Below are 26,222 nucleotides of genomic sequence, written 5' to 3'. Positions count from 1 at the left end.
TATTGCTGTGCCGGTGAGGCTAACTAATTATTCAGTTATTAAATAATTAGTATTGATTATATTCTATTAATTGCTTAATGTTTTACTTCTATTCCACCTATCTTGCCAGTCCAAAAATGAACACCTGAAAATACGAATAGCAGAGTACGAATGAATATCGTTTCAATCTCTAACATTGCGTTTGATCTTTATGGAAAAAGATATTGTGATGTTTAGGGAGAGACGACACAGAACCACCCCGTGAAAACATTGTTGACAGCCGGCATATGCTGATCCATATTACAAAATCAAAACCAGTTTTTTTTTTATCAATAATTTTTATTAGTTCAGATAAATCTGGAGAAAAAAAGTTTTCACCAAACTAGAGAATTTTATATATTGTTTAATAAGGGATGGCATTTCATTAATAAAAAAATATATTTTTACATATCATATATCATTCAATTCGCACAAACATACTCAATTAGCTGCTTAATGCTAGGTAGCAAAAAATTATATTTTTTATATTTGTCTATAAACTGATTAATTATGCGGGAGTGGCATGGTGGTGCAGTGGTTCGAGTCTCCGCCTGGGTCACATGTGTGCGGTGTTTGCATGTTCTCCCCAGGTCATCATGGGGTTTCCTCCGGGTACTCTGGTTTCCCCCCACAGTCCAAAAACATGCTGAGGCTAATTGGAGTTGCGAAATTGCCCATAGGTGTGCATGTGTGAGTGAATGGTGTGTGTGTGTGTGCCCTGCAATGGACTGGCCCCCCCATCATGGGTTATTCCCTGCCTTGTGCCCATTGATTCCAGGATAGGCTCCAGACCCCCCCAACCCTGTAGGATAAGCAGTTTGTAAAATGGATGGATTGAAGAATGAAGTTTTTTTATGGTCATTCAGCATAGATAAATTTTAAAATAGAAATATGGTATGTCTGATGAAGCTGGTATATATATCTACTGTAGCCATCTATACCAAAATATGCATTTAAAGTATAAACCCAATACTGAATAATAAACTGTTAAATTTATGTTTTCAGCATATAACTGAACTGATGAATGATTAAAATGCAATATCAAAGCAGAAATGCACTTTATGTGATTCTTGTAATTGTATAGTTAAATGTACATGTGGAAGTTTAATGAAATAAAGAAAGAAACGTATGATCACACGATTGGCTCCTTACTCAATAGCCACATCTTTTCTTTAACACTTACACACTGTTATTCATGTGTTTGTGTCACACACACTGGATTCACGCACCGCAGACGTGCAAATGCCACTTCCCATGTAACCCACTGATGACAGACCACCTGTAAGACAATAATCATTTTCACTCCATTGATGATGCTGATGTCCTGATTGTAATGAAGAGTGGATGGTCTACAACCTGTAATAACTGTAGCATTTAGTTACCATTTCAGTGGGTAAATAAAGTACATTTAGGGCCAAACAGCATTTTTTTGCATTATAGCCATATAACCATAGAGTCTCAAAAAAATAGAGCAAACAATGTAAAAACAATCGTCACCCATGTACATGTATCAGAGACATTAGCTCCATTTCTCTTGAGCTGTTTACTTCCTCTCTCTCTCCCCCCCACCCCTTTGTTTCCCTGTTAGTTTGGCATTTCCCTTCCTGCAGGCCCCCATTTAATTTCCTCCTGGCTGAACAGTCTGATACTCCCCTTACTTCCCCTCTGCTTTGGACAGCTTCAGTGCCTCATATCCTACTCCATGTTCCCCTGCTTGTGTGTGGTACACTCCTGCACCTTCCTCTGCCTTAAATGTCTTCAGGGTCTCATATCTCCCTTCTACCCCCTTGCCTCCTTCCCCCTTAAGAGAAACCTTCAGGGCCTCATAGCGACCCTGCGCTCTAGTGTCTGAGACTTCCGCTGTAGTTACTCTTTCTGTGTTTGGCCCCTTCAGTGTGTCGTCCTCTCCACTCCTCTCTCCTCTTTTTCCTCCCTTGAGCTCCACATAACCTCCTTCCCCCTTGTCAGATCTCACAGTGCCTGGTGCCATCTGGCACACTGCTTTGGCTAACATTAAGGGAGAATGACTTAAGCTTGAATCAATGCTAAGAAGCACACTGAGCAGATAAACAAATACAGATAAGTATAAAGAAGGGTATTTAATTAAATGACTGTAAGTTGAATTTCGGTAGACAAACATGGAAAGGTGGCGACAGACCTAAGCAGTTACAACAAACCAAAATCAAGACTTACACTTTTGCTTATGTCTTCTGTTCCAGCAGAACTATCCCACGGTGAAGATGAGCCCCATTACAATCAAAATGAGCACCATGACCCCCACGATTACACCTGTATTGGAACGAGCTTCATTTCCTGACACTGCAACTGAGAATGAGAGGGACAATAATAGTGAAGAGATTCTTCAGCTGAATACTTTGTCTGACCAACAAGGCAGCTTGCAACTCTGAAGCAAAGAAAAAGAATCTCATTCTGAAGACTCTTTGTCAATATCTGAAGAATGTAGCATGTATAGAATCTGTTTTATCTGATTCACGCATAATGCTCTAATCCAACCCAGTCCTAAAAGCAGATCTGCCTGTTCTGTGTGGTTTAATTTCATTGAGCCTCCACTAGACACCTGCCAGCACCTGCAGGATCTCCAGGGGACGCCATAACTTTAATAGACAAGCTCTCCCATATAGCACCATGTGACTTGTTGGAATGGAGTCCATTGGTAGATTCACTTGGCATGGATGCAGGCTGTTAGTTTTGCACATTATAAAATCACCATCCAGGACTCACCAGACAATGGCAGACTGAATGAGGAGGCTCCGGTATCCCAGCGAACTCTACAGGCGTACTTCCCCTGGGATAGGGTTGTATTTTTAACTTTTTTATAGCGACCATTTTCAGTCTGGTAGAATTCAGCCTTGCCCTCAGGCTTGCATTTGCTGCAAGTGCACACAGGATTCCCTGATGTGTATGACATGGCTGCCTCTAGAGTTATTTCTGGAGGGACAGGAAAAGGGAGATAATCAGAACCAATCAGAACCAATCTGAAACAATCAGAACCAATCAGATTCCTTTTATTTACCATGTAAAAAAACTACCAGGAGTTTTTTTGGGGGGTAGCATGAGTATACAATTTAAACATCAAGTCAAGAATACACAAAAAAATACAGCCTAAAGATAAAGAGACAGAGAGAATATGAAAATATGGTATTAATGAATAAACAAATAAACATGTAGACATATACAGTACCTGACAAACGTTTGGACACACCTTCCCGTAGAAAGGTTTACTTGTAATATTCACTACATTATAGAATAATTACAAGCACACTAAACTAATTAACTTGAGCATGGCCCTTAACCCCAATCACTCCAGGGACTGGATGACCCTACTGACTGCTCTACACCAGTTCCATGAGGTGGCCTCCTGGGATGCTTTTCCATCTGCCCTGAAGGAGGTCCCACTCTGGACTCTCACTGGCCACTTTTCCTTCACTCTCTGGTCAATCTCCTCCAAACAATTTCTGCTGTGATTAGGTCAGGTGGCCAGGTTACTGTATGTGATGCGACACTCTTTCACTCTCCTTTCTAGGCAGTTTGTTCAAACGTTTGACTGGTACTGTAAATAAGACAGAACTTACACACATACACACACTTTCACACTCACTGTATACCTATGCCAACGACTTCCTGAGGCACAGATTTGACAGTGAACTCGCTTTTGCTGGTACTCGCTTGGAACGTGTAGGTAGCTTCACATTCGTAGTTTCCTTCGTCGATCTTTGTCATATTCTCAATCAGATATTTCACATTGTTTTGGGGATGCATTGCTTTACCGTCTTTATAGAAAATAACATTTTTTGTCTTTGGTGCGCCATGTGTAACACATTCCAGTTCTAAATCTTTTCTCAGTTCTGCCAGATCAGGGTGAGGCACAAGTTTTACCATTAGATCTGAAGGGGCAAGAACAGCACAATGAGAAACAGAGAGAGACTGACAATTCAAATAATTATGAAGAAAACTCTCATATAAAATTAGCACAAAAACGCAACACCTCATATGACTGAAATAATTCCCCATGTACATGTCAACTGTAAACTACAGTTGATTTGATTGATGGAAAATCCCTTGTTCAGATAAAGTTGCATTAATTGTGCAATCGTCCAATTATTTCTTATTGCTTAGGCACTACCTTTGAAACTATAGGCTAAATTCTAACCAGAAACCAGAAAACCTTACACCAAACCAGCAACACATTATATATGTCTTGAAAAAGCAAAACTCTTCAAACTCTATTTTAAAATTGTGTTATCGCATCAATACGGCACACACAAACCATCATTTGAATTTACACACCAAGCACCAGCTACGCACTGGCAGTGTAAATGAAAAGCACTTGTGGCTTTAGCTTTATCCCTGTGCAGGCACAGCAGTTTGCAAAAAAGGTGCACTCATACATGTAGCAAACACAGACACATAGGTATACAGTGTTTAAGCATTCAGAAAAACTGTATAACTAGTGTACAAATGGATCAATAGGAAAGTATAGAAAGTGTCATTTTAATAAAAGCATTTTTTTACCGGTTACTGAGAGTACAACAGTGCTGCTTCTCGTGTTTGTGATCTTATTTTTACACCAATAAATATATGGTTCTGAGGTCTTCTCCACAGAGGACGTCATGAACTCCAAAGGGCCAGTTTCTGGGTAATCTTTTATTATAACATGGTAAAGACGCTGGTGTTTATACACATAACAGGTCCAATTCTGCCAGTCGTTGTCCACATAAAGGGCTAGATGAACAGAGTCATCTTTATAGACCACTGAATCTCCAGACTGAATGACTAGGATCTCTGGAGGAAAGGCGTCTGGGATATGAAAGAAGCAAGGAAAGGAGGAGATTAGATATCGTCAGGCTCAGACCTGCCAATCAAGGCGAATTTGCCATTCTTATTTTCTCTTTAAACCTTATGTAATGTAAATATTAACTGGGTAATCACATCACCATTCATTACAAAGATCTAAATGGACACTTTCCCAAATTGAACAAGTTCATGTATTTCTTGATACATGATTGTTGCTAAGCAAACAAATAACACTGTACTAAATTCACAGAGATATTTCTATAGCAGCATATTTGTATATATTTGCATATAAACAGCATGTGGCACATTTTACAGGGATCTAAATGTAACAATAGGTTATTTTCAAATGCAGATATTTAGTTACCTTCAACTTTGAGCTGAAGTTCTTTACTCCTAATTCCATTCCTCACACACACATATTGGCCTTGTTCACTAATAGACTTTATGGTGACGATATAGTTTTGTTGCGTTTGATCTGGGATTACAGTACCATCGAAATACCATTTGACGCTGCCTCCTCCTGAGCAGGTGAGTACTATGGTGTCCCCCAAGTATACAGGTAAAAATTGCTTCTTTATGCTCACTGTCGGAAAGGGAAGATGAAGACCCACACATACATACCAGCTTCTCGGTATCGGACAAACATATTTTCACAGAAGAGAACTACACTAAGAAAATACATGCAGTATTTCTTTTGGAATTATTTGAAATATTAAAAAATTCCCCAGTATTGCATATTGTTTTGTAGATTTGGGCAGTGTGTGGCACAGCAGGTTAAGCCTCTTTGCCATTGATCAGAAGGATGCTGGTTTGTGCCAGAATTCCCACATGTCTGTGGGCCCTTAAGCAAGGGCCCTTAACCGCCAGATCCATGGGTGCTATACAGGTGATAGCCCTTCACTGGGTGCTATACAGGTGACAGCCCTTCACTGGGTGCTATACAGGTGACAGCCCTTCACTGGTTGTTATACAGGTGACAGCCCTTCACTGGGTGCTACACATGTGACAGCCCTTCACTGGGTGCTATACAGGTGACAGCCCTTCACTGGGTGCTACACAGGTGACAGCCCTTCACTGGGTGCTATACAGGTGACAGCCCTTCACTGGGTGCTATACAGGTGACAGCCCTTCACTGGGTGCTACACAGGTGACAGCCCTTCACTGGGTGCTATACAGGTGACAGCCCTTCACTGGGTGCTACACAGGTGACAGCCCTTCACTGGGTGCTATACAGGTGACAGCCCTTCACTGGGTGCTACACAGGTGATAGCCTTTCACTGGGTGCTACACAGGTAACAGCCCTTCACTGGGTGCTATACAGGTGACAGCCCTTCACTGGGTGCTACACAGGTGATAGCCTTTCACTGGGTGCTACACAGGTGACAGCCTTTCACTGGGTGCTATACAGGTGACAGCCCTTCACTGGGTGCTATACAGGTGACAGCCCTTCACTGGGTGCTACACAGGTGACAGCCCTTCACTGGGTGCTATACAGGTGACAGCCTTTCACTGGGTGCTATACAGGTGACAGCCCTTCACTGCCAAGCTCACTCTCACCTACATAGGTTTTGTGTGTCATGGAGAGCATGATGACGTAGGTGAAGAGGGAGTTTCCCCATGGGGATCAATAAATGTCATAGTCATAATAATTATTATTATTTTTAAAGCATTAATGTCATTAATGAGGATTTTAAAAGTTATTATTTCATACCATGAATTAGCTAATACCAAATATTTTCATATGACATTTTAAAACAGAAGTAAAATTTCAACTGATACTTCATTACACTGTATTCTAGCTATTATTGGTTAATTAAGGTCTGATCAGGGGAGAGATGTCACCCCTTCTATTAGTAGGCACTCGAGACATGATTATAGAACACACTAAAAAATGCACATTTGTTTGCCTTAGTATGCTTTGATATTCTGCTCTAAAACACTATATCCTTACTGGATTGCATTTACTTGGTTTTAATATTTTTCTTGGATGTTAAGAAAGGCTAAAGGAACACTACTTTCTGGAATGGACACAAAACAAGTGTGTGTTTTTAAATTACCTTTTGGCCTAGATTGACCCAGTGAAAATGGCAAAATGGCACCAAACACTGCAAGAAAAAAAAACATATGTACAATTATCTTCACAACTTAAATAATCTAAAATCATGAAATTCCACCGTGAAGCGAAGCTCGCCTACTTTCTAAAAATTTGCATAGAATTTCCAATGACATCACTCTGAACCAATAGAACTCAATTTTATAAAGCCCTGTTGATGTAAATAACTTCTAACGGATGTAACTCGGTCATTTTTTGTCCAATTCCAACAAACCATAAATCATTTTGAAGGTTTTAAAAACGAGAATCTAAAAATAATAATAACTCCATTTTGAAATTTTCCTCATTCCGACTCATTTTGCCAGCACTGGTCACAAATATGAAGAAAATTCATGCGACAAAGGCTTGAAACTTAAGATAATTTCACTGCATTTTAAATAATATATAATAATAACAAATTCATAATATTCATAATATTCATAATATGTCCATCCCCTGGTATGACCAGCAGGGGTCCCTGCTGGTCCTCCAGAACCCCTCTATTTTTTTCTAGCTGTGTCGTGTCCCCAACCCTAGTGTAGTAAACATCAACATTTGAATTATATCAGTCCCTCATTAGTCCTGTATATATGTGCTTCCCAGTCCTGTGTTTCTCAGTCTGGTCATTAAGGTCAGTTCTCCTGTTACCCGTGGCCTTCCCAGTCCTAGCCTTCCTATTTTGACCCCTCGCAGTCCTGTTTGTTTCCCTGCTTCTGTTTTGTTTGATAAAGCCACTTTGGCTCTCCTGAAACCTGCCCTCAAATCCTCCATTTCTCATGACATGACCATTCTTATAAGAAAGACACAAAACTGTTATCATTGTGCATTATAAAAAGCGAATCACTTATGTTTAAGATTCATACATTAACATCAAAACATACAATCGTGCATGGTGTATTTCAAGCACTTTTGAAACATGTAGCTTTATTCACTTTGTAATATTGTGCAGTCCGTAGAGCTTATTTACTAGGCATAAATGGCTTTCATGAAAAATCATGTTAGAAACCCACAAAATCTTGCAAGAAGAAGGACTTAAATTCTGTATCCAGACTGTTACCACCGTTAATTGGCACTGTATGTTGTCTTGTCTTGTTTTGTCAATTTGTACTGTTATGCTGTCCTGTCTGCACTTATGATGTCGCTCTGTCTTTGTCCTGCTCTGTGTTGCACCACGGTCCTGGAGGAACCTTATCTCATTTCTCTATATACTGTGTGTATGGCTGAAATGACAATAAAACCTACTTGACTTGACTACTTGACTTGACTTCTGTAAAGTCAAGCATCTGTGTTTATCCTGTGGTTCATAAACTAAACATTGATTTTGTATTTCGACATCAGTTTCTTTCAGATGTTATACAGTGTTTATATATCTGAGTAGCTCAGAATGTCCTGAAAACAAAAACATGCAACATGTGGCTAACTCATGTACATGCAATGTAATGAGCCTAAAATCAAGGGGATAGAAAAACATTAAAAAATAGACAGGGTTCAAAGGGTTAGCACTTGTCTAGCCTGGGTCTGTTGTCCATTTGCTTGATGTGAAATTGATGGAGCTATGTTTCTCAGTGGATTGAAAAGTTCTTATAATGCATCTATCGTTTGTTATGAGGCTGCTTGTGCAACTGGCCTTGGTGAATGATGAACTGTTTTTTCTAAGGAAGACAATCTCTTCAGACAGGAGCTAAATTTTCTGGTCCCAGATACATTGTGCAACTTTTAGCCTAAGCAGAATCTTGAAGAAACACTTAAAGCCCTGAAATGTAAAAAAAGTCCTGTTGCATAACTTGTTTCTGTTTTTAGTTAAGAACTTGGAACAATGTTTCTAAACAGTACGCTTCAGATAACAAAGAATTTGAAACAATATTTTGAAATAGAGGGGTGGCATGGTGGTGCAGTGGTTAGCACTGTTGCCTCACACCTCTGGGACCCGGGTTCCCGTCTCCGCCTGGGTTACATGTGTGCGGAGTTTGCATGTTCTCCCCATGTCATCGTGGGGTTTCCTCCGGGTACTCCGGTTTCCCCCCACAGTCCAAAAACATGCTGAGGCTAATTGGACTTGCTAAATTGCCCATAGGTGTGCATGTGTGAGTGAATGGTGTGTGAGTGTGCCCTGCGATGGGCTGGCCCCCCATCCTGGGTTTTTCCCTGCCTCGTGCCCATTGCTTCCAGGATAGGCTCCGGACCCCCCGCGACCCAGCAGGATAAGCGGCTTGGAAAATGGATGGATGGATAGATTTTGAAATAGCACTGGCAGTTGGGCGGAGACGTTTGGATTGACTAGCAAACAAATGTAGCTGATTGGGATCAAAACTGAATAAATGTGGTAATAGATCACTGTGGTTTAGCCGCAAAAGCCTGTAATGTACCCGAAACAATTAACTCATGCCTTGCAGTTATTCTCAATTGCTTAGGAGCATTTTTCCAATGACAGTTAACATTTTCAAAACAACACGTGTAATCCCTCTGCCCCGTGCCCATTGGTCCGTTCCCCTGCCCCTAGGCTCCAGACCCCCTGCGACCCAGTAGGATTAGTGGTTTGGAAAATGGATGGATGGAAGTGTAATCCCCACACCGTAATGTCACTTCTGCACAGCTGAATATAATTTGTCATTGTTTCAATGTGAATTTAGTGCTCAGCATAAATGAGTTCTGACAAATTTGTCAGAAAACCTTTAGTTACCTTTCAAAATCAAAATTGTCTATGGGATACTATACTTCAAAATACTCCCACAAATGTGGGTCATTGATTGCAAACAAGATTTGTTAATTTGCTCACACAAAAAAGGAAATGTCCTAACAAATTCATTCAAGACCATGTGCAAAAATGAGTACACCCCACTAAAGGTCTTAGGCGCAAAGCTAAATTTTAAGCTACAAAATTCTAATTAACAAGAAATCAACCACAGGGGAGTCTAATTATTCATTAAACAGGCATTTTGACCATAAAAGGGCATTAATTAACAAAGAAACCCCTTCCCATTCCATGCTGTCAGCGATGACACCACATGGAAGAGAAAAGTCACAAGACCTGAGAAAGACAATGATTTCTTTACGCAAGAAAGCTGAAGGCTATAAGAAGCTCAGCAAAGCTGGTGAAGATCCTGTAGCAAAAGTGATACAAAAATTAAAGAAAGATGGAACTGCAACCATCTCACAGAGCCGTCCAGGTCGTCCATGGAAGTTAACAACTCGACAGGAGCATCTTCTTATGAGAAGGGTTGAAGAAAATCGGCATGCAAGTTCACTGCAGTTAGCTAAAGAAGTAGAAAGTCAAACTGGGGTGATTTTTCCCATGACACAATATGGCGTAGACTGCAGTGGAATGGCATGCTTGGGTGTCCACAAAGGAACCCTCTCTTAAAGTTCATGAACAAAAAAGCCCATCTAGAATTTGCCAGGGCCCATGCTGAAAAAGATGAAGACTACTGGCACTCTATACTCTGGAGTGATGAGACCAAGATAAATGTTTTTGGAACTGATGGCTTCAAAACTGTGTGACGTTGCAAAGGTGAGGAGTTCAAATAAAAATGCATGGTGCCTACAGTGAAACATGGTGGTGGCAGTGTCCTTATGCGGGGCTGCAGGAGTGCTGCTGGTGTCAGGGAGCTGCATTTCATTGGTGGTATCGTGAATTCACAGATTGAAAGACAAGATGCTACCATCACTCCGTGCCCTTGGTCGTCGTGCACTTTTCCAACTTGACAATGATCCAAAATACACATGTAAAGTCACTGGTGCATTTCTGAAAAACTGGGTGAAAGTGATTCAATGGCCAAGTATGTCTCCTGATCTGAACCCAATTGAACATCTATGGGGAATTCTGAAGAGACAGGTTGAGTGTCACTGTCCGTCCAGCATCCAGGCTCTAAAAGAGGCCATTCTTGAAGAATGGAAAAAGATAGATGCTGCAATATGTTGCCAACTTGTTCATTCTATGTGTGGCAAGGATGTGTTGAAGAAACTATGCCCAGCACTGGAGAGTTGAGACTGAGCTTTTTACATCCTCGTGGACCATCTCCATCCTATTCATTCCCATGCCATCCTGACAGACTTGTTATGGAGCATGTCAAAGACACCAGTTTCAATATTTCAAGGCTCTGCATTACAGTACATTGAACAAGCCCTTCTCTGACCGTTTTCTAATCACCTTTGTGATTCAGCCACCCTCTTTGAGTATGGCAAAGAAGATTATTACAATCACCTAAATGATAGACTTTGCCTCCAATTTATACTGTAAATGCAACACGTAAAACTAACTTCATGTCTAGTACAGATATCAATGAAGTCACCCATGACTTCAGTACAGTGGTTAGTAAAATTTTAGACGTAACAGCATCTTTGAAAAATAAAATAGTAAAATCCACCAGACTCTCCCCATGGTTTAATGATCGCAAAGGTACCTACAAACAGGAGTGCCTCAGATTGGAGCACAAATCGAAATCCACAGTCTCAGAAGTGTTCAAGTTGACATGGTATAACAGGCTGCAACAATACAAGCAAGCCCTTTCTAGGGCACGTTCTGCCTATTATTCTAACTTTTTTGATGGCAATAGAAATAACCCTCATTACCTTTTTAAAACAACAGCTCATCTAACAAAATAGGCTGAACCTCTGCTACCACTGCTGTTCAGTAGTGAACATTTTATGAACTTCTTTAATTATATAATTACAATAGGCTTCAAACATGTTCAAATGGCTCACAATTAACTCCAAGGCAAACGGAACGTGAACACACCCTTAATGTTTTTGAATTAATTAATGAACAAGAGCTAAAAACTATTATAACTAAGATCAAACCAACAACTTGTACACTGGACCCACTAAGCTTCTTAAAGAATCCCTGGAAGTTCTGCCAAGACCTATAACGAATAATGAATTTTACCCTATTACAAAGACTTAAATTTGAGGTTGGGTTGTGTGGAACAGTCTTGAAATGGTTTAAATCATGTTTGACTAATCTTTATGAATGTGTTGAAGTGTCAAATAATTTTTTATCACTAAACGCTCAGAAAACCGAGGTTCTGTTGTTTGCTGGTTCCAGTACACGGAAAGGAATGCTTTAATCTTCGCACTCAGCTCCAAAGGGCTGAACTTTTCACTCAGCAGGGGGTTGGGGAGCTGGTTGACCTTCTCCCTACTTGGGAGTTTTCGGTTCCTATCCTCCATTGTCATCTGGCTTTCATTATTTAATTTTTTATATTTTCCCTGTTTTAGATTACTCTCTCTTGATGATGTCACAACACACCCATGTAAAGTGCCTTGGAGCAAACTGGCAGCGCATGGGGGGGGGGGGGGAGAGGACCAGAGCCTATCACGGGAACAATGGTCGCAGACAGAAACCAACCCCGGGCAGTCGCCAACACACTGCAGGGCGCACACACTCACACAACTACAGGGCCAATTTAGACTCACCAATCAACCCATGCTGTACACTTTTGGACGGTGGGAGGAAACCGGAGCCCCCGGCGAAAACAGGGAGAGTGTTCGAACTCCACACAGAAAGGACCCGAGCCAAGCCCTTCTTGCTGTGATGCAGCAGCGCTAACCATTGCGCCACCGTGTCGCCCAGCAATGCATCCTCAATTTCAAATTCGCTCGCTATCTCGCGTTTGGTCAAAATCAAAAACTGACTTACGACGTCGATGTGAATACGCAGTGACATCAAATGTAATATTACACTGGTTTTTCTGTTAAGTAAAGTACTGTGAAGTACTCCTAAAGTAGCGATTGATTTTCCACATCAGCCGGTTTAAATCATCATACATTTACATCAATTTTTAACAGATTTGAGATTCATCATTACATGCCTATTGGACACACATAACCTCAGAAATCTGTAATTAACATCTACACTGTGCTCATGGATTTTGGATGTCCTCACAATACATGAGAATATTTACAAGAAGGAGGTTCAACATCTGGTCTGGTGTTGTTCGAACAGTGACTTGGTCCTGAACACTACTAAAACAAAGGAGAACATTGTGGACTTAAGGAGAGCCAGGAAAACAACACCTCCTCCTAGATGGAAAGGGTCAACAGCATCAAATTCCTGGAAGCCCAGCCCCTCTACCCCCTCATTCAACAACATGCCATGCACACATGTAGGACCTCGGGGTGGGCGTATGCCATGTATACTACGGTGGGGTGGGCCATTTACATGGCCTTATTCACTGTGCTGCGCGGCCTTCTGCCTTGGGTGGTTGCTCGGCTGGCGGCGCTCTGGGGTCCCAGCTGACGCCGGGAGTTGCATCCATTCTTCTGCATGTTGGAGGGCAGTCCGGAGTGGATGGGCTTATGTCTTTTTGTCTCTGTGTGTGGGTGTCTGTGTATGTTGTGGGGATGTGTGTATGGTCTATGTGCTTGGCTGAGAGGTGTGTCTGCAAGGCTCTCTGACAGGGGTTGGTCGGTCCCCAGCCACATGGGGCCCTGGCCTTGGCTCGTACAGAAGCGGCCGCCCCCGCTGCCTGTTGCCTCTGGTTCTCTGGGGCTCATGCCCTTTTAGCTGCGGGGGCTGCGTGTGGGAGCTCCCTCCTCCCCGAGCTGGAGAGGGGGCGCAGCTGTCATTTGGACATGGATCCCTGGCTCATCCGTGCTCTTCGGGGGCTGCGGACATCCTGCGCCTCCCGGTCCTGTCTCTGCCGACCTCTGGCTCTTGTGGGGTGTGGTTGCAGCCTCCCTCCCTTGCTATTTAGTACGTTTCATGTTGAAAATGCACACACACAACACACACACACAACGCATGCACACAACGCACGCACACAATACACGCACACAAGCCCACATCTCGCCTACACAATTGAGCACGAATGTACATACACTTGCACGCACCCCTCCAAGCACACACTAAGATTTTATATGCTTGTATAGCTGTGTTACTTTCTTCATTCTTCATTTTTGTTTGTTCCTGAATTTATCAATTTCTGAACTTCTTTCAGATGCTGTTGATCTTTTGCCTTTTTTTCCTTCCCTCTCTTTTACAGATTCAGCAATTGCAGATTGTGTTTTCTACTCTATTCATATCAATCATGACTTGTGTTTCTCGCTTACTTTTCCCCCCTCCTAATCTGTCCCTCCTCTCCGGCGAGCTCACCCACTGCAGTATTTTACATGTGTTAAAAATGAAATAAATAAAAAAAATAAAAAAGAAATCGATCAACATGAGGGGCCCATACAGAGTTTATAGAGCCCCTCATAGTAAAGCAAACATGTATGGTACAGCAGGGCATTCAGACCATGATTCTGCTTGCTAAAGCTGCCGGACAGGACAAAAAAAAAACACACACACACACACTATACATATATACACATAGCTGTTGAAGACTGAAGAGAGCAAACCAATCAACTGTCTTTCCCATCTCCCTCCCCTCCCTCAAACTGCTGCTACTGCACCGATCACTTTATACCTAGAAATATTTACACCACGCAAATGCAATTTACATTAAACAAATGCAATTCTTATAATGTATGTGTCATGCCCGGCTCGTACGATCCTCGTGTGTGCCACGCCCCCTGATTACCCACGTGTGCTTCCCTGATTGTACCCAGTTGTCTTGTCTATTTCAGTCCCCGTCTTGCCTTAGTTCATGGTCTGTTATTGATGTTAGTCGATGTTCGTGCTTCGTCCTGTATTGAGTCCTGAGAATAAACCCCGTTTCCCCGTACCTTGCCTGCTTCCTGCCCATCTACCTGCCCGCGCGCATTACCCACGCTCACGGTATGCAATACCTGTTTACAATGAACTGTTTTTCTGTTTTACTTTACCTTGAATTATACTTGTAATTTTATTTTGTATTTTATATTCTTTATTGCTGCTGTTTTCCCTGAGAGATACCAAACAAAGTCTCGTAGTGACTGGGGGCAGCGTGTTGCTCAGTGGGCTAAGCCTTTGTCCTTGTAATCATAAGGTCACAGGTTCAAACCCAGCCTCAGCACGTCTGTGGCTTCTTAAGCAAGACCCTTAACCCCCAGCTCCCTGGCAGCCCTTCGCGGTCAACTTACTCCACAAAGAGCAAGTTGAGGGAGGCGTAAAGATAATTTCCCTACAGGGGATCAATAAAGTATAATAAATAAAAAAATAAAACTACAATGATAATGTAGTCTCATTACCATCCATCCATCTTTTGTAACCACTTGTCCTGCTCAGTGCCGCAGGGGGTCCAGAGCCTATCCCAGATTACATGCGGCATGTAAAAAAATTCATTTTGTTAGGTGCTTGACTTTCTGAATATTGCAATATTGCCTTCCGCCAGGTATAGTCGTGGGACTTAATATTGTCTCCTAGAACATGCACTGAAAAATGCAATTAGTAATTAGTTACAGGTACCAGTTACTTAATTCAGAAGTAATTCAATTACTTTACTATTTAATGCATATAAAAGTAATCAGCACATATACGTTGGTTTAAGATTGGAATGTCTTTAAATGATCAGATTCCATTTGGTCCCAGTAACAATATTTAAATTGCTGTGTTTGGTGGGATGGGACATGGAAGCAGATGTAATCAGTGAACAAAAAGGACTTTACAATTTTTCTCAGTTGCTTTGCTACATTTCTCAGAATAGAAAGGAAATTCTCATAACTACTTGCACAACCTCCACATCACTGAGTCACTTGTGCACATCATAAATGCAGTTTCATTCGTTTGGTCAAATTGAAAAATGCCTTAGCACAGTCATGCAAATTATTATGTACAATCATCTGCTGATTCCTACATTATAGATTGTCATGTTGGTCAGAATGTATTATACTAGTTTTCTGTTGAATAATCTCCCCCCTCAAAACATTAAGACATTAGTTCATTGAATAAGTCTTCACATGCAAAATGGTTGAACCAGTAATCTGTTAAGCATATTCTCTATACATCTCTATTACAGTTATTTTTTTAATATAAACATGTCCTGAATTGATTAACTTCTCTCAGTTGAATCTTGACTTTCACCAAATAGAGGGGAATGCTTAAAGTATTACAGTAGCTCGACCAATGATCACTCAATTATCTAAAATAGCTCAGAGGTACATCTCATGAACCTTCAGTTGGCAAGCATGTAGTGACTGAGCACGACATGATGTTACAATTTGGCAATGGAAGAACAACGAGGAAATGAACAGGATCACCAGCTGGTATGGAGAAGAGGAGTGAGGGAAGCAAAACAAAGGAAGAAGTAGAAGAAGCCGAGAACAGAGGCACGTTCCTGATGAAATAAGGGTCACAATAGTGGATCATGTCCTCAATCATGGCCGTACAAAGGCTGAAGCAGGTCAAATGCTGCAGCGGAATGTTGGGAGAACAACTGTGTCCTCAATCGTTGAAACATTTTATAAAGACAATGGGTATGTTGTCCATCAATGTACTGTACTGTAATACTGTATACTTACTGTATATACTATTGCAGTATTCCACTTGCATTTTATAGTTATTCAGTAAATATACTTTATACAGTTACATACTGTACATAAACTGTAGCACACACACATTTATACATATTTACAGTGTGTATTTATATACAGACTGTAAAAATGCATATAGAGTATGCGTGTGTGTTGTCTGTTACAGTACATGAATGGCATACGTAACTTTATACTGTTGAAACTGATATATGTTATACAGAAAATGTACAGCCTTGTGTATTTTCAGTCTTGTCATCGAAACCTCAGGCATAGTTTACATCAGAAAACATGACAACATGGCTAAGAATTTTGACCATCTTGTTTGTGAACAAGGACGTCTGATGTCATTGACAAGTTCATTGACATATTTACGTCAGAGGGACAAACTAAGGATTTTGCTAAAGTTACAGGCTTTTGTACGTAATCCATTATGTGTTGCTATTTGTACGAATTGTTTCAAGAAATGCACTTACTGTTTTGCAAATGTTAAGGATGATTCGAGATATGTATCAAAGCAACTGAGAAAAACTGTAAACTAAATGGGTAAAACAGCAAATTAACAGAATCATAAGGGATCCACATGAGTAGAATAGAGAGGAGCTAAGTACAGGCAACAGGGGGGTATGACATTCATGAAGGATCTAGGGAACACAGGACTGGGGAGCACCAAATACAAGTCTAACAAGGGTGCAAAAAGGAGGCAGCTGGGAGTGACTGACATGAGAGCAGGAATGAGAGGCAAGACAAATGAGCCGCAGGTGTGGCTCATTAGGGGCACGCTAAGTAGGAAACAGGTGTGGCAGATCGGCAGGGTGTGGCAATACCTGCCCTGCTAAAGTATACTCTCCGGGCATAAAGGCCAGACAGCCGGGGGGGACCAAAGGGACAACCAAAGGGGTGGCAACCAGACTGTATACTGCACTTTACAAGAGGCGACAGGACACACAGAGGACTGAACTGGACCAGACATGAGAAGACAGAATGCTTAGAGAACACCACCGGACATGAGACCTGACATAGGATGCCAGTAGGGACACTGAACAGACCTGGGCATGACTAAGGACAACACAGAGGATGAGTAACACAATATACACCAGGACAGGGTGAAAAGGTGAAGAGATAACAAGGACAGGGACAGATACATAGGAAAGAGCCACAGGGGAAACAGGCCAGTGCCAAATAATTGTGAGTCAGAGCAAATGGACAAAGACTGAGGTGTGAAGAGGGACAATGAGAGGGGGGCATGCAGGGAGCCTTCTTGATCCCATGAAACTAGGCAAAGACCGTGGGAAGCTGGGTGGTAATCTTGGGCCATACAGTAGATTCTCCTAAGTCCCTTTCCCTGGGGGGTAGAGCCCCTCTAGGTGGCAGGTCCAGTGGGTCTTGGAGGGTCAGCAGAGCTTTTGGGGCTGGAGGGTGTCAAGGGGACTGCAGGACAACGAGGGTACTACAGGACAAGAGGATGAAGAGGGCACTGCAGGGCAGGAAGCGGAGGATGATGAGGGACCTGCAAGACTGGAACAAGGAGAGGTACAGGAATAGGAGCAGGACGGTGTCACAGTTGCCGTCCACTGGACCACAACAGAGGAGATGTCTGGGTGGACATCTCTGGGCAGACTGGGGTCTGGGAAGCAAACCTGAATAGTGTGCCCCCGTATCCCCCTCCAGGTCGGTATGTGCATGGGGAAACAGTAGAGGCCCATGGAACGGGACTTAGAATGGGACCCTCTGGACCTTGCCCTGGGTCCTCTCGTTGGGCCTTGTCCAGATCCATCCATTCTGGGTAGGCGGCGACAACAAGAGGTGAGACGACAGGCCGATGTCTGGGAGTCAATGGCAGGCAACTATGTGGCTGACAGCAAGGCTGATGCCAGGAAGCCAGCAGCAGGAGACGAGGAGGCGGGTGCCATAAGACCTCAAAGGACAGTGAAGCAGGTGCCAGCTGGACACCTGCAGATGGTCAGGACGAATCTGGGACACCAGATGAGCAGAACTAAGTCGCCCACTCTGACCTGGGCACAGTGGCCTCTCCTGGTCCAGAAGTCTAAATTGCAGCAATAATATGAATGGGTCTAGGAGACACAGCCAAGGCCAAGACAGACTCTACAGTTTTGGCGGGGATCTCACTGGGGTTGGACATGGGAGCTGCGATGGCTGGCTCTCCTGGATAGGATGCTACAGGTGTGGCAGCAGAGGCAGTCAGCTGTGGGAAGCCAGTGGACAGATTGGTTTCCGCTGTGCCAGGAGCCTGGACAGAGCGGCATTTTCTGGGTCAGGAGCTGGGGCTGTAGCTGCGGTGTGGAAGGACTCGGGGTTGGACTCGGGCATGGGCTCAGTCTACTTCCTAAGTCTCCACTTCCTGCAGCAGGAGCTGGCGGAAAGCTTCAAGGAGTCTGCAGTTGCTTCTGTTGGGAGCTGCAGGTCCTAGAGAAGTGGCATGCTGTCCTACTCCTCATGACAAAGAGGCAGGCTGCCCCGTGGCAAGTAGTGTGGAGTCAGTGGGTTCATTGTCTGCAGTGGGGATCAGCATACCCACTTTGTTCTAGAGTCCACTATCAGAGTCTAGGTAGATGGTGGCTATGGGCTCCTGTAACTCCCAGAGGTGAGCTATTCTCACTGGCAGAGATGCACCCCTGCCTGTGGAAGCAGCACTAGATATCTGAAATAACATGTGGCAATCAGCAGAAAGGATTTGAGTAATCAGCAGCTTGGGGAAATCTGTCATTCTATTGTGTACGGAAGGACAAAGGACCCAGGAGCGGATAAAATCAGCAAACAAAAGGGACTTTATTTGCAATTTAATCTTTTTAGTTTAATAAACAGAATCATAAGAGATCCAAACAGGTAATCCAGAGAGGGGCTAAGCACAGACAACATGGGGGTATGACGTTAATAATCTGAGGAGTACAGGACTGGGAAGCACTTAAATGCAAGGCTAAAGATGGAGCAAACAGGAGGCATCTGGGAGTGACTGACACGAAGGCAGGAACGAGAGGTAAGACAATCAAGCCCTAAGCATGGCTCATTAGGGCCACACTAGAGAGGAAACAGGAGGGGCCGATAGGCAGGGCATGACAGTTATCACATAGGCCTACGAATGTGTGTTTCTTTGAGTGTTTTTTTCCTTAATTTTGCTTTAATAAATTCAGCACAACAGTTAAGCCTATGCTTACTGGTTCTGTCATTATTTCAAATAATATTTTTGGAAAATCTATGCAAATACATGAGATGCGCCTTAACTTTCTATAACTGGTAAGGGTGCAGTTGTGGCAGATGGTTTAAAATCCTTTATTACTTGAATAGTTTAACAACTTTAATGCCTGTGCTGTGGCCTACGAATAATTTATTTTGCAACCAAAAATTTTGTGAAAAAAATGCATTGGTTGACATAAAAAAATTAAGTCAACGAACAGATTCCTCAACCAGATTCCTTTTCTTACACTAGTGTAGTATGGGCAGGGCACATATCCCAGCATGCCCCGTGCAATTGTAAATAGAAGGACCACAACAGGCACCCAACAAGCACCGAGCCCAAATACACAGACGGGAAACACAAGATTGTCAGATGCCGAACTGCAAGATGCGCACACAGTGGGATATTTATACACACTAAATACACACGAAGATCAGACCGGGTATATACAAGACACAGGCAAACACACGTGCGACAGTAGGGAAATGTGTGACCTTGGGGTGCTACGTCACTAAGTGTAGGTAGGAGACCAGCGTACGCCACCTAAGCCCTGCCCCTTAAGTTATATGATTACTGTTACCCTCAGGATTCCCTCAGACACAGCTACGTCGCATAAACGACAGAGACTCAGTAACTGGGCAATATTTATTAACCCAAATAAAGCCTTTAAAAACAATATCAAAACATGGCTAAAACCACAGATCGTAAGCCAGGAAGGGAAAGTTCACTTACGAAGCCACAGTACTGGCAGTTCAATTCTGCAAAGTTAAGCCATTATGCAAGCCAATGAGAGTGCTTGCCTAGAAGAAGTAGGGAAAGGACGTTCACAGCAAACACACCAAGAGCTCAAGTATTAAGGAGATATCACTAACATACACAGTCACACAACAAACCACAACATAGGGCGAGTGCTTATTGACTCACACCTTAATCACTCCATGCAGTGCAGGAAAGGCCCCACCAAACACCCCCAGAACACCAGCACCACATTCACTGGCTCTATAGATGGAAAGAGAATAAAGGATAAATACGCTCAAGACTAACACACAAATTAGACCAGCCAGTACTCCAAAGCTGAACTTAGTGAAAAAAAGACATATACTCCAGCAGTAGTCATTGCCAGCCACTCACTCAAAAAAGTCACAAATATACCAACAAAAAAAAGCCACATCACCTTATCGCAAAAAAAAATAAAAATAATAATTCAATTAAAGAAATGTACAGGCAAAACCGCAATGGCAACTCCTGCAAACATATGCACACAATTCGTACCATAGCCATGCAGGATCCACAAGAATTTAAAATAATTATATGCACAATCAGGGGCGCTGCTAAGGATTTTGGGCCCCATGAAAAGAATCTTGACAGGGCCCCCAACACAGCTGAGACTTTTTTCATATTAATTTACATAAAATCATGCGCTTTTATGGTATTTTGACTATCATTCTCATATATTTAAGTCAATCAGACAATTGAACTCCATCCCATGTCCACACCCGTAATTTGTCCTCTGTAATACTGCACTACTTCAGTACTGTATAATGTATATACTGTGCATAGCTGTACATGTGTCATATAGTGTATTCACATATATTTATATTTGTATGTATGCACTGTACATATTTGTACCAGTTGCTGCTGCTGGTTCATTTGACTCTGTTTGGAACGAGGCATGATTTTCACAAAGTGCGTTTGACTGCATTGAACGTTTAACTAAAACTGTGTATTGTTATTTTTTCCAGCGTCTTCTTGATCTAACATGGGGAGAAAATTCAGTTCCCTTATCATGCACTTTTAACACTAGAACGGCCACCAGCAGTCATTTCAACCACAACATTTAAACTTAGGGTATTTATCTTTAACACTAGAACGAACAAGGTGTCATTTTGACCGTTTTAAAATTTGCATATTCAATAACTTTGTCTAAATAAATCACAAAGCCTTGCTGCTCCCTGACTTTTCCTAAAACTACATGAATTTTCATTAAAACTAGTTTAAATATTTGTGTAAATAAATATTTAAACCGTAGGCTACGATCATTGTCACACGGGCGGTCCACTAACAATTTAGTCCTACTTACAAACCCACCTTTTCTTCTGAAATATTGGGTAACATACTGTCGACCCTTTGCCTATATCACTTGTCTTATTTTTTCTCTGTCCGTTTTTGGCTTCCAGATTTTTGAGGCATTTTCACTTCTGCCGACGCTATAAGTGAAGTCAAGCTGTTGCCTGGATACAATTTGGGCGGACTGAACCATTTTATGATAATCGAGAGGGGGAGAGGGGCTCACGGACGTTTGTGTTTCTTAAACAAACACATTTTTTGACACCAGGAAACAGCAAATAGAATAATTTTAAGTTAATAATTTTTACTATCAGCACCACAATTTTATTTGGGGCTTCTCTGGGCCCCCTCTCAGTCATGGGCCCCGAGAATCGTCATCGTTTACCCCCCCCCCTTTACAGCGTCCCTGTGCACAATGTATAGAAATTAGTAATAAATGCATCCTACATGGGTTTCATTATAAACCCAGACACCTAATGTCAAAGAGTATCTAGAACAGAACGCCTATATTTTTGTTGCGTGTGTGTTGTGCATGGTGTTAATCTAGTTATCAGTTTTAAACGCTTAACTTTAGTAGAAATTGCAATAAATGCTTAACATTAATTAATTATCCATCTTCTGTAACCGCTTATCCTATTCAGGGCAACTCACAGCAGGGCACATTCACATACCGTTCACATCTACAGGCAATTTGGCAACTCCAACTCACCTTAGCACATTTTTGGACAGTGGGAGGAAACCACAGAAAATGCAAACTGTGCTAACCACTGCCTAACCATGCCGAATGCAATTAAAATCTAGTTAATATGTAAGAAAATTTATTAACCTGATAGTATTTTAAGCAGTTACTGCATGATTAATTGTTGCGAATTCCTTTTTAACAAGAAATGCATAGTCACCCGATTTAATAGTCAGTACTGTTTCAAGGTCCATCGCGGAGTACATCTCGGAATGAAACACAAGTCCGATACGTGGCGTTAACACACGTTTATTTAGCCTACGTCACACGAAGCTTACAGTATATCACTTAACTTTCGGTTTTAAAATAAGGCATTAATGAAAGTTCTCTAGTAAATACATTCAGAGGAATTCTACACAGTGTACTTATTACTGAATACTAAAACGAAATTATTTAAATAGTAAAATAAAATTATTGTACATGTTGTAAAAACGTAAAAACTATTTTAAAGTTTATTATTTACGATACATTGTCGTTCTATTCCATTGTCTGTGGTTACAGTGAACTTTCATTAATGTCTTATTTTACAACCAAACGTGATTTTATCTGAAGCAAAAGGCATGGAAAATTTAACTGGTTTTAAGAATGAGGCTCAGAACCGATGTGAAGATTTAGTTTTCACCTTGTTTTTGAGCTTTAATGTCATTATTCAGTATTCAGGCCCCTTTTTGTATTTTTTGTAAATGTAATTTTAATAAAAACGTAAATTTAAATTGTAAATGTGTTAAATATTAAAGACTTAAATCTTTCCTTTATGTAAGTATTCAGACCAGCAATTCAGTTCTATATGAAAGCTCCATTATCAGCAGTTACAGCTAAGAGTTCTTGGAAGCATATTCACTAAGCTTCTCACCCCGTTTTATATTAAAAATTATATAAATTTGCTGAATACTATTTTATCTATTTAATCTACAATGTAGTAAAGTAGCCCTGCGATGGGCTGGCCCCCCATCCTGGGTTGTTCCCTGCCTCGTGCCCATTGCTTCCGGGATAGGCTCCGGACCCCCCGCGACCCAGTAGGATAAGCGGTTTGGAAAATGAATGGATGGATGGATGTAGTAAAGTATGGAGTACTTTTTAAGGGAACTGTCTTTTATCAAATTTTATATAACAACAATCGCATGTAATTTTACATTTCTTTTCTCTGTGTTACTTATGATGTTCTGTATTATAACGATTATGATCTTGTAGATGAAACAGTGAGCAGTTTTTTAAAGGCTTTAATAATATTTAACAGTAATTAGCTGTAATTATATAGGATACGCATGTAAAATGATAGGCAGTGTTTGTTTCCCCAGGATAATGTGATTTTAAAGAAACGGTAAAGTAAATGTGGCGGCATGGTGGTGCAGTGGTTAGCACGCCTCGGGGACCCGGATTCGAGTCTGCGCCTGAGTTACAAGTGCGTTGAGTTTGCATGTTCTCCCCATGTCCTCCAGGGGTTAATTGGAGATACAAAAAAAAATGCCCATAGGTGGGCTGCCTCGTGCCCGTAGCTTACCCCCGCGACCCCGAAGGATAAACGCGTTGGAAAATGGATGGATGGTAAAGTAAATTTATATTATTTGTTTTAAGTGTGTTTTGTTTTTAATCTGTAAAAGGTTTGGCTTAAGTTTGGGTGTAAAATTACAGCACACATACGGTAAAACCCTGTAATGTTTTACAGTCATGTACTGTAAAATAAATTACGGTTAAATACCAAATGTTAACATTAACCGTTTGGCAACTTTGCTGCCAGACTTTTTTTTTATCGTTTTTTTTTTCTTTTTTACACTGTAGGCTTTTGCCCTCCGGTGTGTTCATAGTTAATAATTATCAACAATGTGTTAGACAAATACAGCTGCTGAATCGATGTTACAAGAGTGAAGCGTTTAAAATGCCAAATATAACATATAAAATATAACATATAACATGATAAAATATTCAGGCTTAAGACTATCGAACCCACGTTCAGTTTTTCTCCGATCAGAATACTGGAGCATGAGGATCAGCAAACACAATTACTACCCAACGAAAGTCCGCACCGATTGGAAGAATGGGAAAAAGTATTTATGCTGTAAACTAATACATCTTTTCACATTCAGCCTCAGTATATACATGTAGCAAACAGCAACAAATGCAATGAAAAAATGACTAAAGATGAAAAACAAACAAAACTGGATAAGCTAATTAAAGAGAGAGAGAGAGAGGATGAGGTGGAAAATTGAGGGAAAAGGGAGAGTTTGAGTTGGTCTTACCAAAAAGAACCACCACGTTTTTCATGCTCGATTTTGATTGAACGGCACTTGCTGGCAACAACTAAACGGTAACTAAGAAGAGAAAATGATTTTACAAGGGACTAATACAGAGAGCAATGAAGGAGGGAGGGGAAGTGGTATATGAGCTGGAAAGCATAGAAAGTATTTTCATATTTTCATCATTTCTTGGTGCTACTTATTACTTCCAGATGATGCGTAAATTTAAGCGTCACTGAAACGCAGGCAATGTAACATTTTATTTACTACCATTATTCACTGTAGACATCAGCTTGTTGCGGGCAGCCTCATATCCCTTCTACATTTGGATTTCATTTAATAGTCCTAAGAAATTAGGTGGGTGAACTCTTCGCTTCTTCAATCTCAAATTCTCAGGCATCATATCCTGTCCCACCACACCCATAACAAGCTCATCTATAGGCTTTTCTCTATCTGTGTAAGAAACTCAGACAACTGCTCACCGCTGTCACCGCTGTCAACAGAGTTTGAACGAGAACTAAAGTTCCTCTCCAGTAACAAATGACCCAAAAGTATTCTCCGTGGCTTCAGTATATACTCTTTGGAGGATGCGTCTGGGTGTCTAAATGCCTGGGCTACCACAGCAGCTGGACCTTTTAAACTCTCTATAATCTTCAAATCTGTTCTCTTTATCTGATCATTCAGAGTTGTCTATCATGAGATGCGCTTGCTCTATCCAGTTGTCGAGCTGTTCCTCCCCTGGTAATGTTGGGAGAACTCATCAGAAGGTTTTGTAGTCCCCTGAGCATGCTACTATCTGCAGACAACCTGCCCTGCCTCTGCCTCAAATCCCCAACAGCGTGAATGATGGCTTCCGGTGAGTATGCCAGGGGTGAACCTGCTATACTCACATCACAATCTCCCTCCCGTCTGCTGAACCAGGAGGATGTTGACTTCCTATGGCTTCAACCCACTATCAGACACTCCCAAAATTCTCCATGGCTTGTCACCTCCCTCTGGCAACACATCCAGCAGGATGACTTTGACAATTACCCTTTTACGTCATTCACAAAAAACCATCAGACATCGTGTCTGGGGGGGTCATACATCCTACCTTGCACCCTAACTCCTCCCAGGGCCTCGAAGGACTGAAAAGTCTCTTCAACGAGAGATACGTCTGCCTCTTCAGGGACATCTTTCACCAGCAAAGCATAATCAGGATTGATGCCTCCTCCCTTCACCAATGTCTGAGCTGCACCATGCTCTCAGTTGCGGTTAATCATACCTCACTGACCCTTATTTCTGATCTACCAAACAAATTAACTACTAAAATTGTCACTTACACATTTCTCACCAACCTTACAATATCAATGCTAAGAATGATACTAGGCCTTAAAAATGCCACCTTAAAATCCTAGTCATCAAGCTATCTGAAATGTATTATTATTATGTATTACTATTATCGTGTATTAATAGTAATTATTATCCCAGTGGAGCCTCAAATTTATGTAGCACCCCCTCCTGAGGCCATGTAAGCATGAGGGAGGTGTCCTGGTTTCTGTCCTACGGACTACTTTGAATTACAGTAGTCTTAGAGTCATAAAGCAAACAATAATTTCTTAATTGAAAAAGTAAGGCCCTAAAGACCTTCACCCCCATCACATATCCCTGCAGCACTGATCAGCTAAGGTGTTCTAC

General features: G+C 41.7%; 1 protein-coding gene across 2 annotated transcripts; it reads right to left on the bottom strand.

The window, feature by feature from the left end:
• Positions 1-349: 349 nt before the first annotated feature.
• Positions 350-24,692, bottom strand: LOC125742077 (titin-like). 2 transcript variants are annotated; one of them, XM_049013730.1, is made up of 8 exons: positions 24,549-24,692; positions 6,891-6,938; positions 5,198-5,416; positions 4,552-4,836; positions 3,645-3,923; positions 2,761-2,967; positions 2,212-2,343; positions 352-1,297 (listed from the first exon to the last, which is right to left on the bottom strand). In XM_049013730.1, exons 1-7 carry the CDS (start codon positions 24,571-24,573, stop codon positions 2,243-2,245), a joined length of 1,164 nt encoding a protein of 387 aa, XP_048869687.1. In that variant the 5' UTR covers positions 24,574-24,692; the 3' UTR covers positions 352-1,297; positions 2,212-2,242. The 2 variants fall into 2 exon arrangements, with proteins under 2 accessions (XP_048869688.1, XP_048869687.1); XM_049013731.1 differs by lacking the exons at positions 4,552-4,836; positions 5,198-5,416; positions 6,891-6,938 and having other exon boundaries at positions 350-1,297; positions 24,549-24,669.
• Positions 24,693-26,222: the final 1,530 nt, after the last annotated feature.

The sequence above is a fragment of the Brienomyrus brachyistius genome, chromosome 5 (genome assembly GCF_023856365.1).
Source record: "Brienomyrus brachyistius isolate T26 chromosome 5, BBRACH_0.4, whole genome shotgun sequence".
In the NCBI taxonomy this organism is placed as follows: domain Eukaryota; kingdom Metazoa; phylum Chordata; class Actinopteri; order Osteoglossiformes; family Mormyridae; genus Brienomyrus; species Brienomyrus brachyistius.
This window is presented reverse-complemented; position numbering and strand designations above follow the sequence as displayed.